General features: G+C 45.0%; 1 protein-coding gene across 1 annotated transcript in view; it reads right to left on the bottom strand.

Moving 5' to 3' along the window:
• LOC105288163 (zinc finger protein ZIC 4) overlaps positions 1-16017 on the bottom strand; it is a 34378-nt gene extending 18361 nt beyond the window's left edge. Inside the window, exon 1 of the mRNA XM_011354215.3 lies at positions 13183-16017. Coding sequence (XP_011352517.1) covers positions 13183-14113 — 931 coding nt within the window. The 5' untranslated portion in view covers positions 14114-16017. The remainder of the gene's footprint in view (positions 1-13182) is intronic.
• Between the last annotated feature and the right edge of the window lie 2353 nt (positions 16018-18370).

The raw sequence follows: 18370 nt of genomic DNA, 5'->3' as shown, positions 1-18370 counted from the left end.
CACACGTGTTTTGCGGGCTTTCCGTGATCCATCTTTCTCTAATCGCGCTTATTTTTCTACCATTCGTAGTACAAATTCGTATTTTACACATATAATTCTTATGCACCGCTTACACACGCGTATGCAATCGCAGGCCTCTTTTTATCGCTGATACGCCGTTAGCGTGCGCGCGTGCCGTTTCACGGTGCAATTTTATTTATTGGAGACTTTTCACACTCGCGAGATAACTTTGCTACATCCGCGTAAAAACTTTGGTAACACTTTTTCGCGATAGCAATGATTGATGCATCGCTCAGCTCTTCAAGCTCGTAGACATGCACTTACGCGCGGGTCAATAAAAGCATGTATTCTTGCATGCAATATTCGAATAACGCATTATTGTGTCACGTAAACCTCGTAATATATTATGTCATAACATATAGTAATTCAAAATAAAGATTACATCCAACATTATAATTATAATCTTATTTGTATTATTGTAAACTAAAAGAAGGACGAGCATCTTACAAGCATACGTGTGCACGTGAAATCAGAACGAGTATTATCAAAAATTTTAACATTTTTATTTAAGTGTAATGAGAACATAACATTTTCAAAACTTTGTACCTACGTAAGTGGCAATTAAATACGCCGAATAAAATTAAACAACCCTCGCGTGTACATACATTGTCAAGATTCTCAAAGACAATGTTACTTGTTATCTATGTGTTTATTATTCAGCGTAATGCCATCGTTGAAATTATTTTTGCAGCCGGTCGCATGTCTATGTAATAGTTGAGCAACTTATGGTGATAAAGTGATCGCGCGTTCAGCCAAATCGCTTGCGATGCGCGATTATGGCGCGATTGCGGGACGTAAATTCGTATTATTACGCGGCGTGCGATACGCGACGTTACGCGTCGTAAATTTTCACTATGGTAATAATCAGTCGGGCTTAATGTCGCTACGAGCATTCGCGCGATGTTGGCTTTATCCGCTCGTCAAACAAAAAACTTGCATCTGCGTGAACGGATGAATTTGTCAGGTGAATTTCGCGCGTGTTCGACGGAGTGGTCCCGTCTTAATTTTTCTTCGAGAGAAATGCCCGCTTATGACATTTTCGGACACGCAGGACCCAACTCGTCAGAACTTCTTACGAGCAAATTATAACGTGCTACAGGGACCCCTGATAATTTCCCCAGTCGAAGGTACACGGGCGTCAGGTTACGAAATTAAATTACAATACGGGACGGCTGGTGTACCCCGACGTCAAAACGGCCCGAGACATGTATCCGTACGATTTTTGACATGGCCCTTTAGGTCAATCCCTGACGCCAGTCCGTGGGACAGGAGGCTTGGCCGATCTTGCCGGTAGATTAGAGAAGAAATTTAAAGTGTCTGCATATCGGCCGATACGTAAAAAAATCAATTTGCGTGTCCATCTTTTTTCGGATCGTAGAACGAGAGAGACGGATGTCGCTTCACCTGTCAAAACTCTGACACGTCAGATTTGTAAATTGCACTATCGAGATGTATTGCAATGTAATGTTGAAAATCGAGCCTCGTCAATTCAGATTCTACAGATTCCGAACCTCAGTTACGCGCACGCGCTCGTTTTCTCAGGACAGCCGTGATTTGCGCCTCGTCAACGAGACGTTTGCGGAACAGTGACAAATTCGAGCGACAATAGGAAGTCGATCCCGCCGCGCGAAGTCGAGTCTCACGGTCAGGAACCGGAGGCACAAGGTGGACACGCGGTCACCATGGGCATACGCGAACGCGTCCCTACATCTGCCCGCACTAACGACCTATGTAAATGTTCTATCTGTTATCCTTGTCTCTTATCATCTTTTCTTTCTCCTCCTCTTGTTCCTTCTCTTCCTCCTTCTTCTCCTCGACGACGATTCTACCGTGGACGAAAAGGTAGAGAGACACAAAGTCCGAGTGTGCAAGAGAACGCGAGAGTGAGTGGGAGAGAGAGAGAGAGAGAACGTTGAGAGAAAAAGAGTGACGGGGAGACTACGGGAGAAAAGAGGATACCCGAAGAGGAGAAGAAGAGGGTCCAGCATTCCAGAGCCCGGTCTCGACCCGCGACCCTCGCCCCCTAAATCATCCACCGCAGCTAGGCCGCAATTCCGTTTTGTTTTCTCCGCTCCTCTGCTCGCTCCTCCTTTTTTCCTCCCTTCGCGTTTCTCCCTTTTTTTATTTATCTCCCCCTCCCGCCTCCCTTTTTCGACCTTTTCTACCAGACCACGGAGACAACCGACCCTCTTCCTCCACCATCTCCTTCTCCTTCTTCTCCTACTTCTTCTTCGTCTTCTTCTTCTTCTTCTTCTTCATCCGCCGATGTGTTCCTCCGGCGCGTCTTGACGGGAGAGAACTGTGGGAAAAACGTCGTAGTCCTGCGCGACCCGTTACGACAGTGACGGGCCACGGTAATGAGCCTTTCGTGAGGATTCGATTTGGTCTGTGATTCGGTTCACACATAGTTCGTGAAGGATCGCCCTATGTGGCCCCCAACTCTCGCTAAACATCTCAAAGCTCGCTAAAATAGATCAAGACATGTTCTCAATATGGACTGCTGTCAAATATTTAAAATGCTTTTTTTATCTCCCATTAAATTGTTATTCCTTATTAATGTTCACTGTATAACTATCACCTTATCGTTTACGAAAATTAATGTAATATTATAAAAATTAGGATCCGATGGAGTAAGATATCGCGCCATTGTAGTAGAAAGCAGGAGAGCAACGATACCAAGCGCAATGAGATCAAGCGCAACAGGAGAACGACGAGGATCGAGTTGCGGAAAATGGAGAAAGCGTGAGTACCCTGAGTAGACTGGCTAATTAACGACTCAAGCGAAAATACGAGTATTCATATACATGTGCGCGCCATAATGCGCCCGTCTTGCAAACGCGCGAAAGTAAATTGCGCGCCGCGACTGCCACAGCTGCAGTCACGATTTGCAACCGCCGATATTGAATATTTATAATTCGCAACGGCGTGTACTCAACGTTAGATTGCAGTCGAGACACTTTTGTGTTCTCCATACACGAGACTGCGAGCGACTATCGAAGCAAATTTCATTAAAGTGTAGACCCTATCATAAACACGATTACGCGATATCGACCTAACATTAACGTTTGCTGCTCCGAAACACGCCAGTTTCGTGGCTCTAAAGTAAACTCGAAAGAATCTCAAGGGAGAAGAAGAATCGCGAACGGACCGATAAACGGTGCACATGATGCAATCGTCATCGTTGTACTCCGTGTGCCCAGGATGATTTGGGATCATCGTGGGTCCCGTGTCGGGCGACGAGTATTCACGATCTTTCAGGACACGGTCGTTTTACAAGCACCCGCCTTGACACCGACGCCGGCATTTAAACCGCACGAAAGTATAATGTTACAGACACTCGATATTTTTTTCTCGATGATCGTCATTGTACGACGGCGTCTTTAACGTACCGGCGCGGACGGACCGGAGGAAGCACCCGGTATTATTCGACGGGGGCTACCGTACCGATGACGGCAGCCAGCGGCAAAACTCGGGATGATTTACCCCTCCGTCTTCGGTTACCCGCTCGCGTTCGATGCGCGACGAGAAACAGAGGACGAGACAGGCACGTGAGATGACCGCTCCTGTATAATGTGTCCTCCGTTGGTGTCTCACCGTTAAAAAAGGATCGTAGGTTTGCAAGCCGGCTCTAATGAGCGCTGCGCGCGGTTTGATCCCCTCTGACACCAGTTTCGAGACATAAAGTCGGAAGTTAAATCTGAGAGGAAAGAGAGAGGGAGATTTCCGAGATAATTAAGCGTGGTATCTCAGGATTAGGTTTCCGTATTCTGAGTCTCTAGATTTTTTCATCGTTTCTCTAATGCTATATCGATATTTTTAATCGAAGAAAAGCTACCCGATGTCTAAATCTTTTCAGTATCTTCTTAAATCAACTGCCACGAGTCTCGCGAAATGTGTATTGTCCAAAAAGGTATACCACGTGTACCGCAACGAGTATATCATTCGATAAAGAAATATATACATATATATACCACGCATCGCGCGCGCGATTTACCGGCTTCGTTAAACGATAAATCCGATTCCGATTAAACAACCGGGGCGAAAAATATCACGTGCGAGCAGAAACGTCCGTACGGCCGCCAATAAACGCTCCGGTGCAGCGGACTTTTTCAAGAACGGCAACATTAGCTCGCGGACGTCTGGCTACAAACAGAATAATATACAGTCGCTTAGCGGCGCTTAATGCCTCCGTACTATTTTACAACAGCGCCGGTTTGCCCGGTCCGTGAGCCACCTTCCAACCTATATCCAGTCAAAGGGAGGAACGAGGCAATAAGAGAACAGAGAGAGAGAGAGAGAAAAAAAGAGGAACGTTTATTCCGAACAGAAGAGCGAGCAAAGTTATTTTCTTGTCGAACAGCTCATCCCCGTGCTGGAAGATAACCAGAAATGTTTGATTTCTTTTAGCACCCCGCAGGCCGCCATCTCGTCCCGCGTGCACCTACGCATTTGCGTCAGCTAGCGTGAAACTGCGCGCTTCTGAAGGGAGCATCGTCAGCGTCTCGAAAAATATTATATTATACATGAATGCACGACCGTAATTTACGGAAACCACGTCGGCGCGCGCACCGATCGAATCCGTCGAACGAGCCACGTAGGCTCGTTCAATTTCATTTTCTATAATTAATCCGTAACGTACGATCGCCATTTACACTCGTATCGATTCGTTAGCCGAGCATTCCGAATAATCGCCCGTGCCTTAAAAATTCTACCTTGCACGTATTTATCGACGATTTGTAATGGTATCAGATGCTTGGATAAAACCTCGCGTTCTTACGTATCGCGAGTGAGATGCGCGTAAACGCGTGATCGGAAACTCCAGAAATCCGTCGCTAATTGATCATTTTTCCGCCCGTGGAATGTACATTGTTCGATCGCACGAAGATTATTAGTCTGACGATTTCTGAGTCGCTTGTGGCGACCGCGCATTCTGCCTGATTTGCGACGAATTCTAATTGCCGAAGGACGCGAATAGCGTCGCGGGGAAATAATTGGGCGCCTCAACGAGCGTTAACGTCCCGAGAAGCGCCAGCGGTGAACGCGGACGTCTTTAATTACCGTGGATGTCTGCTGCGAGTGCTTCATCGCGAACGGGGCACTTCGACATCCCGCATCTGGCAACTACGACATCGCGTTAGTTGGCAATTACTGCTCCGCACGCTCTCAAAAGGGTTTCCGTCAAACGGCAACGTTAATGAGAAACCTGTTTGTCACATTGCGGATTCCTTGAAAAAAAGAAGCGCGATGCAGAACTCGCACGGGTGTATATTAATTGTTAGCTCGAGTGCAAACGGACGAGTGCCAATGACAATTAATCGGAATGACGTGATCGATGATCACACGCCAACCTGATAACGAGGTACAAATACCTAATTCAGTTGCGTTAATGACGGGGGCAAGTTTGTTCATGCATCAACAAGCACTCGTGGTTTCGAAGAGAAGGGAAGCGCGGCACCTCGTTATTTTTTCAGCTGAGCGATCAAGAAACCATCCATTACCCCGGCATCTATCGCCAGAGAGTACACCCGCATTTAGAGCGGCAATTACCGGCTCTTGTTTTTGAAGAAGCCACTCGCGTGCCTTTCGATTTCTACTAGTGCTGCTTCTATATTTGGACACGCAGTACGTAGTGCCGACACTTCAGATGTTATCTGGATGTCTGAATTTACACATACATCATCATCCGAGGATTGTAATACTATTGTTTGAAATTTAAAATGTCCACGTAAAAACTAAATTATGAAAACAGATATTAGTTACATTGATTTTATTATGCGTTCAAAATTGTAGAATTTTTATATCCGATTGTTCTAGTTTTCTCACTAATTCATAATAAATCGATTATCCGAGTGATATCCGTATCTGAGAAATATTCAAGTACTTAGATAATACTGGAGATTCTCGGACATTGACAGCACGCTAATTTCTGTTAACGTACACATTGCGGTTTCACGTTTAATGGTGACGTTCAGTTATCATCGTTCAGACCGATTCAGTTGTTTTGATCTTTATTGGCTACCTATCAACGTGTCGACGTGTGCCATTAACCGTTTCAAGACTCACTTCCGGTGAAATCAAACCAGAGAGAAGTTCTCGGTTCATGAAGCGCAACCGTGTCTTCTCTCAACATTGCCTGTTCTAGTTATTAGATTAACTGGATTAATTTTTGTTTTAAATTATTCGCTTTCAAACGAGTTAATAGAAATGCAAGTTGGAGGAGCTTGTACTTATTGTATCATTTTCTTTTTAATATAAAATATTAATTCCTGCAAAATATTTATGTCGTTACGCATGTTATGTTCATGTTCATGACGGTATTAATCCAGCGGCACGAAACGTCGTGCGATTACATATTGTATCCCTTTAAAAATGTTTTACAGTTTTTGTTATAAAAAAAAGAAAGGACGATGCAATCGTTATCTGTATGTACGTTTTTGAGCTCCGCGCGTGAAGAATAAGTTATTCAATTTTTATAGACCGTTGCGAACCAAATTGATGGGTTATGGGCGTGCTTTCGACACCCCTGTTGAACCATATGACCGAAACCGTTAGAGCTTGCGTAGGTGAGAGAACGCCGGCGGCTACGAGTAAAAGATGGCCTGACGATTAGATGCCGGCTGCTTTTGCAACAAATCTTTCTGTCTAAATCAGTTTCGAGTGAGATAAGTGTTTCGGCGTGCTCGCGTAGCCTGCGGGGAAAATCAGAAGAGGAACGTTCGTAAATTAAGCTTGCTAATTCAATTCAACCGAATTTCCTCGCGAACTCTGCCCCGATACGATTATTCTCGTGACAAGTAAGTGATAGTTTCAATTTTCGCCAGTTAATTCTCCACGTTGCGAGTAATGTCGATATATCGTTATATATCGCTCAATTATTATCCGATCGGTTCTGCGATCAGCGAAATAACGGGAATTGATGTCTCCCCGGTCTCCTCCGCGTTTCTCGCCTTATATTTCGCACTGTCAAAGATGAGCGGACGCGCCGTGTCGGGACGATCGATGGAGGTGTAGGTGGGCGGTCAAGTAACAAAGTGTGCGGTATAAACAGGCACGCGGGGTGGTTTTTTATTGGCGGCCGCTTTTCGAGGTGCAGGCGCGAAGGACCGTCTCGCCCTTATCGACCCACGAGATTGTCCGTGGGCTTTTGGCCACGCTGTCTACCAGGCTGGTAGTACTTGACGATTCATCTTGTACCGCGTTGGAAAACATGGAATTGTCACGATTGAACAATGTCTCCTCGCAACATGTGTCCTTTATCTGATTTTCTAAAAGCGTATTGATATATTATAATTATAATTATATCATAATTGCGCAGAAATTCACACCATCGAAATTATTTAGAGTTTATGTCCGTTATTATTCGTGAAACTCGAGCGCAATTAACAGTGCATCAATTTTTAATGTCCGACGATTTCTCACTTATTATATGTTACGAGCTGCATTTCGTCGGCGATGGCGTCGAAGATACGCCGCGATCTATCCATCTTCGTCGAGCATTCTTGAAATCGCAGAATTGTACGTATCCGTCAACCGTGGCCGTCCGAACGATAGCGGTCCGATTTCACGACGCGCGCGTTATCTTCAAATCGAATTTCTCGATCCGATCGAGGTGTGCGCCGGCTCGTTCCATCGATCTTACCGGACAGAAAGATTCCGATAAGTCGTCGATACGATAATCTCACGTCCACATCGTTCTCCTGTCCGACCTCGGTGCGATGCCCGCTGTCATCGTTCCTAGAAGTGTTCCTGTTGCCTTTGTTACGCAAAACGCATAAATTTCGATCGGCCTCCCTCGCGAAATTGCGCCTACGAAGGTTTACGGGCTATTAACTTTGTGTCTTCCCTCCGTTCGATGGCGCAGAAATGCATTCACGCTTTTCGATGGTGTCTCATAGACTTCCCGCTCAGCACAAAGGGAAGTTTAACGCGTTCATGGCGAAATTCAGTGCAATAAGTTTCTAAGATCATACTGTCGTTCCGAGGCATAGTAAATCCACCGTCAGACATAAAGATACATCGACGCTGCTTAACTCTTCCGCTGTCCAGCATAAATTAGCCAGTCATTTATTTCCGTGGAAATCTACCTATCTCCTGCATTTTGATTTACGTTCCTAATTGATATGCTACTAATGTTAAATTTGAGAACTTCGTTATTTCGCACAAACGACCTCAATTCTCATCTAAATACTGATTAACGAAAAAATTCAATGTTTCGACACGATGTCACGGGTTTCGTCAGTGACGATGAACGTTATCTGTCTCGATGCGTGCCTCTTCCATGTGACGTGACGTGAATCCGACTCAGTCCTCCGTTCTTCATTGAAAGTATACAAGAGCATCGTTAGAGTCGCGCGTACAAAGCGCACCCCATGTAACGGCGCGCTGCCGATCCGCCGTCGATTTCCAGTCGGTGGCTCTTCTGGCTGAGCAAATATCGTCTCGCGCTCCGGGCACCGCTCTTCTCGTGTGGCCTCGTACTTCTCTTCTCATAATTTCTCATGGCCTTTCTACCTACTACGGTACTGCTCTCTCTATCTCTCTCTCTATTTATCTCTTTTTCTCCTTCTCTCGTTCTCTCTTCCTCACTTCAGCGTTCTCGGCTCTCCTCCGTTTCGTCCTTCTTCCTCCGGTTCGTCGGGACGCGTCTTTCGTACACCCGACGTCCTACGGAGCGAACACGAGCACAACCACCGGCGCGATTCCTCCGACGCCGTCTCTCTCGCGTTTTACTCCCCCTCTACCCCTCCGTCGTAGTCCATCGGCGCAAAAATACGAAGTACACCGACCGTACTCCGCCGAGAGTAATTGCCTTTACGCCGGCGGCGACTCGCGGCACGGCACGATCGGACCTCCGGATCGGTCGTAGAAACGGTAACTCTGCCGGAGCCGTTTCAGGAGACGGCGTGACTTCCGGCAAAATAGTAGCGGTTGTCGTATCTCGTCGATGTATGATGTCGTACATTTTCCCAAGGTATACGTGCACGTACATGTGGAAACAAAGCATGTGCGGACAATCCTCCTTGCATTTTTATAAACGCAAATAATTCAAATAATGCGATTATTAAGGGTGCGTTCGGGGAGACGCTATTAGCGCTATGTAGCGCTGAAAATCTATAGTATACGTGACATGACTATAGATTTTCAGCGTTAAATAGCGCTAATAGCCCCTCCCCGAACGCACCCCAAGTGATACAACAAATAGTTAATTGATCTGGCGTTGGTTTGTACACGCATAAATCATCCAAGAAAATTTTCTATCTTCTCGCAACAATGCTCTGAGTCTGTTGCACTCGCGACAGACTTTTAAAGAGGGTTGAAATATCCAAGGAAATCTGTTGAAAGGAAAATCGCGTCCATTGACGAGAACAAGCTCTTCGCGCTCTGTTTATCATCACTGGCAATAATTAAAGGATTAGCAAAACCGGTTCATGTATCTTCTTCTTTTTTTTCTGTGTGCAAGTTACGTTGCAGCTTGGCTAAGTAGCCATTTACTCGCCTGCGCGTATGGCCCTTTCTCGACACGGTAGTTTTCGCCCCCTACTTAACGCTTATCCTGCGACACCCCTCGTGACGACTCATCCTGTATCATCCCCCTTATTCTCGGCGTCTAACCCCCCGAAAATCCTGGCCAATGGCGTACAAGCCGCGGGATCCATTGTCGATCTGACCAATCGGCGTTGCTCGTTCCGCGCACATGCGAGATCGGTTACCTCGCGTAACGCAGACTATTCTTCGCAGCTTTTTTTCACGCTGCAGGAAAGGGGCGAGCGAGGAGGAGTAAGCTGCTTTAGAATGCATATCGATTTAGCCTAATGACTGACGCCGCTCGTTCGGGTCGCATCTGCGGATTAATACTGATCTCCGTATGGCAGAACCGTCGATTCGACGTTTGGTTTATTTCTCGCGCTTTATTTTCCGCGATGAGCGCGATCGGTTACCAGCCGCTTTGCGATTTCTTCTTTATATCGCGAAGACAAAGCGATATTTCAGTCCGCCCTGATTCGCCGATACTGTGGTAGCCATGGTATACTGGCCTTTCGACTAGCAGCGACTCAAAATCATTTCTATGCTAATGGATGCTGCGTTCCATCGATCATCGTTAAATGCAACGTCACCAGGTCTCGTACTTGACTATTTGTGCTGGGAATCTTTATGGTGCCAAGACACGACAGCGCACGACATTATGATAATATAATTGTGGTATAATGTAACTATAAAAATAGTTATTTTTTCCATGCATCTCATGTAAATTGGAAACTAATTGAAATGGATTACTAGAAAAATCGGCAGAGATATTTAAATTTAGTCAATACTGAAATTATTGTATAATCGATCATACTCATTTTTATTACGATTATTAAGTATAAAATAAACATTTCATACTTTGTAAAACGCGCGATAATTATGTCATTCTTTCCACAATTTTGACACTTTGAATGATATTTCTCCAAAGTAACGATGAATAAAATTATACACGTTCGCCTATTCAAATTTCCTCGCCCAAAGCAGACCACGGTGAAATATGTGGACCATAGATCGAGAAAAATATTTACCATACCACTTGTGACGCGACAGAATGGTGCTGCCAAATCGCATTTACGTTATTTCGACGGCAAGGCGAAAGAGGCAAAAGGAGCGGAAAGAAAAGGCGTAATAAAGAGGCGTGATGCGTGTACGCGCGCGTTCACGAGCTGCGTACGAAAACAATGCGTGAAGCCGTGCATGTGTCGAGGATCGTTTCGCGAAAACGCCAATTTATTTCGACGAGGGTCGCACGAGGGGTTGGTCGTTGCCGCGTACGCGAGCAGAAATGAGTTTTAATTCATCCCGATGCCTGTTGGCCTTTGATCGTTTTAAACGGAGTTTACGTACGGCTTTGTGCCAAGGTGCGAGCATCGCGCTTAAACAAACACCTCTCGTATACGTGAATTTTACAAAATTCCGCTTGAGAGCATCCTCGCGAGCGAGTCTGGAGAGTCAGCATTCAAGAGACATCAGTCATAACAATCCATAACACCGATAAAACGTTATTAACGTGAAATAGAAAATCTTATCGCGCATTTGAATCACGTGCGATATCGATCAATATTTACGGCGATCGCATAAATATCTGAGCGACCTTAAAGCGGTCTCCAGCGTTCCATAAAGGACAATAGTTGCAACAATGCATATTTCGATAGGGTGGCACGCAACGTCGATCTGGGCGAGTCCCAAACTGTCAACCGTATCCAGGACAGGGAAGAGGGGGGCCCAAGAGGGATGAAAGAGAGAGAGTGCTCACACTCCACAATGGCGTCGGAAGGGTGGCGTTTGTTATAAATGAAAACGAAATTTAATCACACGTGATATACTGCCGCCGAGTGCGCGGGGTGGGTACGATGAGCGCACGAATTCGCGTCGTGCGAACGAAAATACGGGCACCTGCGGGTCCTTGTCAGTGTGTATGCCCTCGAATGCGTAACACCCCCTCCCTCCACCCCCGTGCGATTTCATTATTAAAAGTCATTAAGAGCGGGCGGGTGTGCAAAATAATAATACATATCCGGCATCCAGTACCGCACGTGTTGCCAGATTACGCGAAGGGGGTGATGGATCTACCCTTAAGCTGGCTAGGAGTTTTTAAATTACCGTTGGTACGGGACACTCGACGTGTTTGCTTATAAATTCTGTCTGTCGAGATACCTGTGGGCGTATTATTTCAAGAAAAAGCATACTTTGCATAAGATATGCGTCAAGGTATTGATGAGAAATAAAAAAATGTACGAATAGCAGGGAACTGTAGTCATTGATTGCTTTGCTTTACGACGAATCACATGAATCCTTGCGTTTACATCAATTTTTCGAGAGATAAGAGATAAAAACCCATGTTTCTCGGCGGGAAATCACAGAGATTTCTTCGTGTAACAGCACTTTTGGATGATCCCACTTACCGCAGAAAATAGAAGAAACGTGGAGATAATTCAAGAGCAAGTAATAGGTAGACAGCTACACTATAATAAAACTACACGACATTAGTAGTGATCTTGGAGGAAGGAATCTGCTAAACGGCAGCAGATACAGCAACGAGACGGTTAACGCCCGGCGTCTAGCCGTCGCATCGACCAATGGCGCGCTCGTCCGACGAATAAATATGTAAATACAATGTCCAGGACCGCGGACATAAAACGACACGATATATGGCCCGGTAATTTCTTAATTGCGCCCCGAAAAATTCTTGTCATCGTAAAGAGCCGGTTGATTATATTGAAACGGCTCGAGGCGCCGGGGGCGTCCCATGGATGAGCCACAACCGGATCGAAACGAAAAAAAGATTCCAGGATAAAGAGTGGAGACACACGGCGGTGGTGACACTGCCCTCACGATTATTTATGCGATTCTAGTGTTGACCTCGTGATCTCCCTATTGGACTAAATCGCGTTGTCCACCAGGGACCATCACCAGAGAGAACCCTCGAGCCCTCCCGATTCGCTCGCGTAACCTTCGCGACGGAGCAAGTGACCGTTCACGAATTAATCATTCTCACGCTCGGCCGAGTTCCGGCGAGACTCAAGAGTGACTCACGAGCGAGCTGGTTTACGTGGACGTAATTTATGCGATTTGGCGGTTTGCGGTAGATCTCGAAAACAAGGTTAATGCGGCCGTAGACGTCGGGCCGAATCGATTCGTGGAAAGGGCGTCCGAGTCTGATTCCGATCTGAGAGTAATCCGAGCATCTAGATCGTGAACGTCACGTTGATGGGAGTCGAAAAATTCCTGAGGATGGAATCCGAGAAAGCGCCGGGGACGGGATTCCGTTACGTCTTTCTGAGCTCTCGCGTGGATGAGATTTAATTTCGTTGTTTTGACCAACCTTTCTCGATTAATTTCATTAAATACGATAATGTGCACTTACAATTACGAGTCTCTACTCATAAAATGCACTGTTTCTGAGTTGAAAAAATATATTACGCGCTTGTTCACGGTGAAATTTGAAAATTTGCACGTGTCTTAAAATCGTAAGAATAAGATATACACTTACATAAACTTGTATGGACTTAAGAATAGAATCGTATCAATATTATTATCATTTAGCAAGAAAGAAAGTTCAACTCGGCTAGACAGAATACGAACAGCAAAACTTACCGGTATGCGTCCGTTTGTGTATCTTGAGATTTTCCGATCTGGCAAATACTTTTCCGCACGAGGTATACGGACAAGCAAATGGCTTCTCGCCAGTGTGTACTCTTATATGATTGACAAGTTTATACTTGGCCTTGAAGGCCCTACCGTTTCGCGGGCAACCCTGCCAGAAGCAGGCGTGCGTCGTGCACTCGGGTCCACCCACGTGATCTACCGTGAGATGTGCCACAATGTCATTGAGGGTAGTAAACACTTTGCTGCAGATTTTCGCTGCACTTCCGGGTGCATCCGGGTCTACCCACATGCAGGACATCTCTTTGCGCTGACCGCTGCCGACGGTACCGATGGCCGCAGCAGGACCGCCAGCGCTGTTGGTCCTCATATACCTGAAAAAGGCGCCTTGGTGACTTGCATGAGTCACTGTTGGATGCTGCTGGTGGATAGACGCTGGCGCTAGGTGAGGCGAGCTGAGGTACTGATGATGAGGTGGAAGCCTAGTGTCCTGGGGATATTGTCCAGTATAGTGGCCGGCCAGTGCATGTTGACTCGGATGATGAGGAAATTGCTGCATCGTCGTGCCATCGTGATGGAGCGGTGAGAACAAGCCTAGCCCGCCCTCGGGGGTGGTTGGACTCACCGTGTTGTACTCTTCTCTCCGTAGGATAAAGTCACGCGTTGGGTAACCCGGATGACCCATGTGATGGCTCATGTGAGGCATGTGGGTAGGCGCGTGCGGATGATGCGGTGGATAACCCTGATGGTGGAAGTGGTGATGTTGTTGCGAGGAAGCTTCTGTTCCAGGGGGTAGTTGCATCCCCGCACCGATGTTTGCCGATCCGCCAATCGCTCCGCCGCCTCCTGGGGAAAGCTTGATGCCCAGATTGGCGAGGTGATGCGAGTGAGTCGACCCACTGTCTATGAAAGGGATCGACATGATCGCGACTTGCACTAAAGTTCGCTATGCAAAAGAAGTACCAAGTTTGTCTGAATTATCTATGCACAAGGAACAACAATGTCTCGCAGACACTACGCGGGTGCTTCGAATATCACAGATACTTGTTGAATTCTCTGTCTCCAGAGATGAGAGTCAAGTGCTGCTGCAGTGCTTTAGTTGCTTAGCAAAGTCACGTGGTTCACAACTCTTGTATCAGGAAAACACAACCCGCACACAATCCACTTGAATCGAGATTCACTAGTCCCACGTTCGTTGAGTCTCTTTTCAAAAGAGTTTCTATGTGCAATGTTAATATGTACTGTATGCTAATGATTAACTTATAATATCGTATATTTATAATAATGATAATAACTTAATAATAATGACTTCAAGTCGCTATAAGTATATTTTTTATATGGTAAATATCCGCGCAATTTATTTTCTACGATATTACGTAAATGAATCTTATATACATTGCCTCTTATTGCACTTTGTGCGAACACACTTTCAACGAGCTTCCACTGCAATAGTACATTACATCCGAATAATTGTTCTTGCACTCCGGCACTGGCTGTGGGGTATGCCCGCACGTTCTTGCGTACTCATGCATACTTGCGAAATTATTTTCGTCAAATAACGTTCGTCAATCGAGAGCCCGAGATTTCCGGTAGATCGGAATTCGTCTCGCAGAAGCAAACTAGAACGGAAGTTGTTTACCTCTATTCCGCGTCGTCAAGTAAAACGTATCCGTAACGCACGTCGCTGCGTTCACAGCAGGACTGAAAGCAAGGATTCGCTGCGGGACGACTCGACCGATTTCGGGGTCTGGAAAGCTCTGTCTTTCTCTACAGTCTGCATTTCCTGCACCCCATGCTTGTGTTCCTTGTCTCGCTTAAGGCACAACCGCACATGCCACCACGGCATCGTGTGGCGCGTCCAACCTGGTATTTCTCCGCCCCTTACCATGGCTAGCTCCGCCCCTCGTTCCTCCAGTTCACCGTTCGCAATGCCGGATCGTGACCACTGCTGCTCCTGGATGGATGCTCCTGGACGGTTACCAGCATGCCATTGGCGCTGATCGCATTAATGATCATTGGAGACCCCCGAATGGGGAGGTGTGTGCCGAACCACCAAGAACGGATGGGCGTCGTATTCTCATCAGGGCGCATGTCGAGATTCCGCCCAGGGGATGGTACTACGACATTCCGCGATTTTAAACACGTCGTGTGGAAGAGTATCTTTTCGCTCCTCGAGGCGTAAACGTCGTTGGGAAGGAATTTTAACTGCGGGAATTTTATGCGCTGGTTTTTGAGTTTTTTCCTTACATTCCAGTCGACAAGACATCAAATCTAGTTTTTACTGTGTAATACCTAGTGATAGATACGCGACGCGAGGTTGGAGGACTAACGCTGAGTATACGAGCGAACGAAACCCAATTAGGAGAAGATAACGATCATGCCTGCAATAATAATAGTTTATTGTTAACATAAAAACGGTATGAAAATTGATAAATAAAAGTCTCTCGAATGAGAATTTTATTTCTAGCGAGTAAAAGTAACTTTAATAGCGCGTTATTACGCGCTTAATATGCTTGTATGGATAAGTCTGGAATTTGCAGAGTTCTCTAATATTAAAGATGCACAACGTAAAAATGTAAGCAGGTATATTAACGTCATGTTAATACTTTTAATTAAAAGTTGATAATAAAGTCATCAACTGCTAAGCGCTCATATGTTTTGTATGTACTGACTGTAATTTTCCATTAAATATTCGTACACGAGAAACGATTACAAATCACTCATAAAAATTCTTTTGCATAGTGAAAATTATTATCCACATAAATATATGCTATAAGCTTTTAGTCCAAATTACAAGTCCATAGAATAAATTCCAGGTTTTGGATTGAACACAAATTAATTAATAAATTGTGTAGCAATTATATAAATAAATATGAATATTCGTAATTATACGAATTAAAAATTTTATTCTAATTTTTAAGAAAAGTTAAAGAAAAACATAGCTCAAAAATAGGTGTACCTATTTTTGAGCTATGTTTTTCTTTAACTTTTCGTACCTATAGGTGTTTTCTTGGTATGCTTTTGTTTCCTCTCTTTTGTCCTCTATATACTGTCTCTCTGTCCCTCTCTATACACGTGTCTGTAGCAAGACAAACGCAATCAGGTATTCAGGAAATACAGACTGTAGGTATCCGAACTCCATGAGAAATTTTCACCAATATGGATTTTGGACTAAATTGTTGTAAAATGATAAATTAGACTTTTCCTTGAAGCTTCACTCATGCTGGACTAACAGATGGACTAACTAAAAAGATCTTTTCACGTCTCTCTAATGTTGTCTTTAACAGCAATTCTTTTATAATATAAATTTCTCTCTCTTTCGCATTGTTCTACGCAAATAGCAGAACATGCACAGAACAATGAAAAAAGTCAGTATCTTATATTGTTTTCTTTCATACTTTTTATAGTTACAGATAAGAAAAAACAGATTACCCAATTAAGTTCCGCACTACCTACTCTTGTTTTATATTTTTTGAAATTCTGGGATAGGTATTTCACTTGCAGAGAATATCTGCATAGTCTAGTTAAACAAAATCAGTAATCCAATAGATACGATTGAACGTAAAATGAAAATCAATTACCAAACATGAAAAAATCAATTACAGGAAAATTAGCTATATAAGTACACGTATAACAAATCTACTGGCCAGATAGTTAAAAGTCGAGCGTTATTTTTATCGACTCTTTTATGCAGCGGAAATAGGAGGATCGTCGAAGGGATGATTAACAATATTTTACATCACGTAGGATATTAATTAATCAAACGTACGAAGGTAGAACGTACGCGCGCGTTCTCTTTAAAAAGCACCACGTCAACTTCGATACACGACGCTCGCATGATTTATGTACTGCCGCTAGGCAGGAAAAATGATCAACAGTTCCAGCTTCAACGAGAACTCGATTTCGCTTTGTTGATCGGCGGACGCGCGGACCTAATCCTTCACAGGGCGGTGCATTTCCGTATCTGCGCGCTATCGCTATTTCGCATGGTCTTTGTTTAACTTCATCCCGTCCCGCGCCCCGCCACTGTTGAATATATTAACGCAGCTTAATCATCCGCATAAATAATGCAAATACATCGAGCATTTTAACGGGGTGCCTCATTGTCGCGGCAAAAAATGACGCCCCATTATGTCCGTAATGGGCACGGTGGCTGACTATTTGATATTAATAACTACCATAAAGCTGGACTCTCGTGGCTGTTTCGTGTACTTAGGAGGCACAGACTGAATGATGTTTTCCATCCACCTTCTGTTGCTCACTAACAGCACGAGACATCGAGCGAAGACAAATCTATGCGTGTAACGCGTGCATAACGCGCGAGCGGGCTCGTGAACTCGCCGGCCGCTTTGGAGCACATCTTTTTCTCGCGCGTGTATTAATGGCTCTCGGACGTTCTCGAAGATGCACAGCCTCGTCGTTTCATTGTCTTATATCATAATATGCCCGCTCCATTTTATATTGTATTAATTGTGGTTTAGATTAGGTATATTAACTGACCATTTTAGATTCGAGTGTTCTTCAGGACGAGAGTGCAGCTAGAACTTATGAATATGTTTAATGACATAAGATTCGTGTTTCTCTTCGAAGTCCGTTAACGGCACCCGGTGCACGATACATACGATGTACATACGATTTCATGTGATCACAATGCTGCGAGCGCGTAGTCATGCATCTATGTCTGCATACGGTTTGAGGCTCACCGACACAAGACGGATATTGTCTTAGCCGGTTCATCAGTCACGGCCGGTGCAGTCATTATATTTAATTAATCATTAGACTGAATGGCTCGATTTATTGCGTGGTCACGGCCAATGGCACGAAGGGATCCGAGGAGGCGGATATTGCCCGCCTAGCTTTCTGACTGGTGTTCTCGTGTTCTTCGTTTTCCTCATGTGCGTGCAATCACACGCGTGCACGTGCACGTGAGAGGAGAAAAACCTTACGAAGCATGCATTATTTCTTCCGTTACATGATATCACGTTCCGAGACACAAAGGTATGTGAAAACCAAGAGAATTGAAAAAGTCGATAAAATTTGCAGTCCATTTAACGTTCCAATGAAGCAAAATTCCGGACTATTTAAGGATTCGCTAAAAGTATGCTCTCTTTGGCACAATGCCACTCCTGAAGCACCAAAAACAGCTGCTGCTGGACACAGTGGACACGCAATAGTTTGT

This window comes from Ooceraea biroi, chromosome 11 (assembly GCF_003672135.1).
Source record: "Ooceraea biroi isolate clonal line C1 chromosome 11, Obir_v5.4, whole genome shotgun sequence".
Lineage (NCBI taxonomy): Eukaryota > Metazoa > Arthropoda > Insecta > Hymenoptera > Formicidae > Ooceraea > Ooceraea biroi.
Note: the sequence above shows the minus strand (reverse complement) of the source record. Positions and strands in the feature narration are given on the sequence as shown.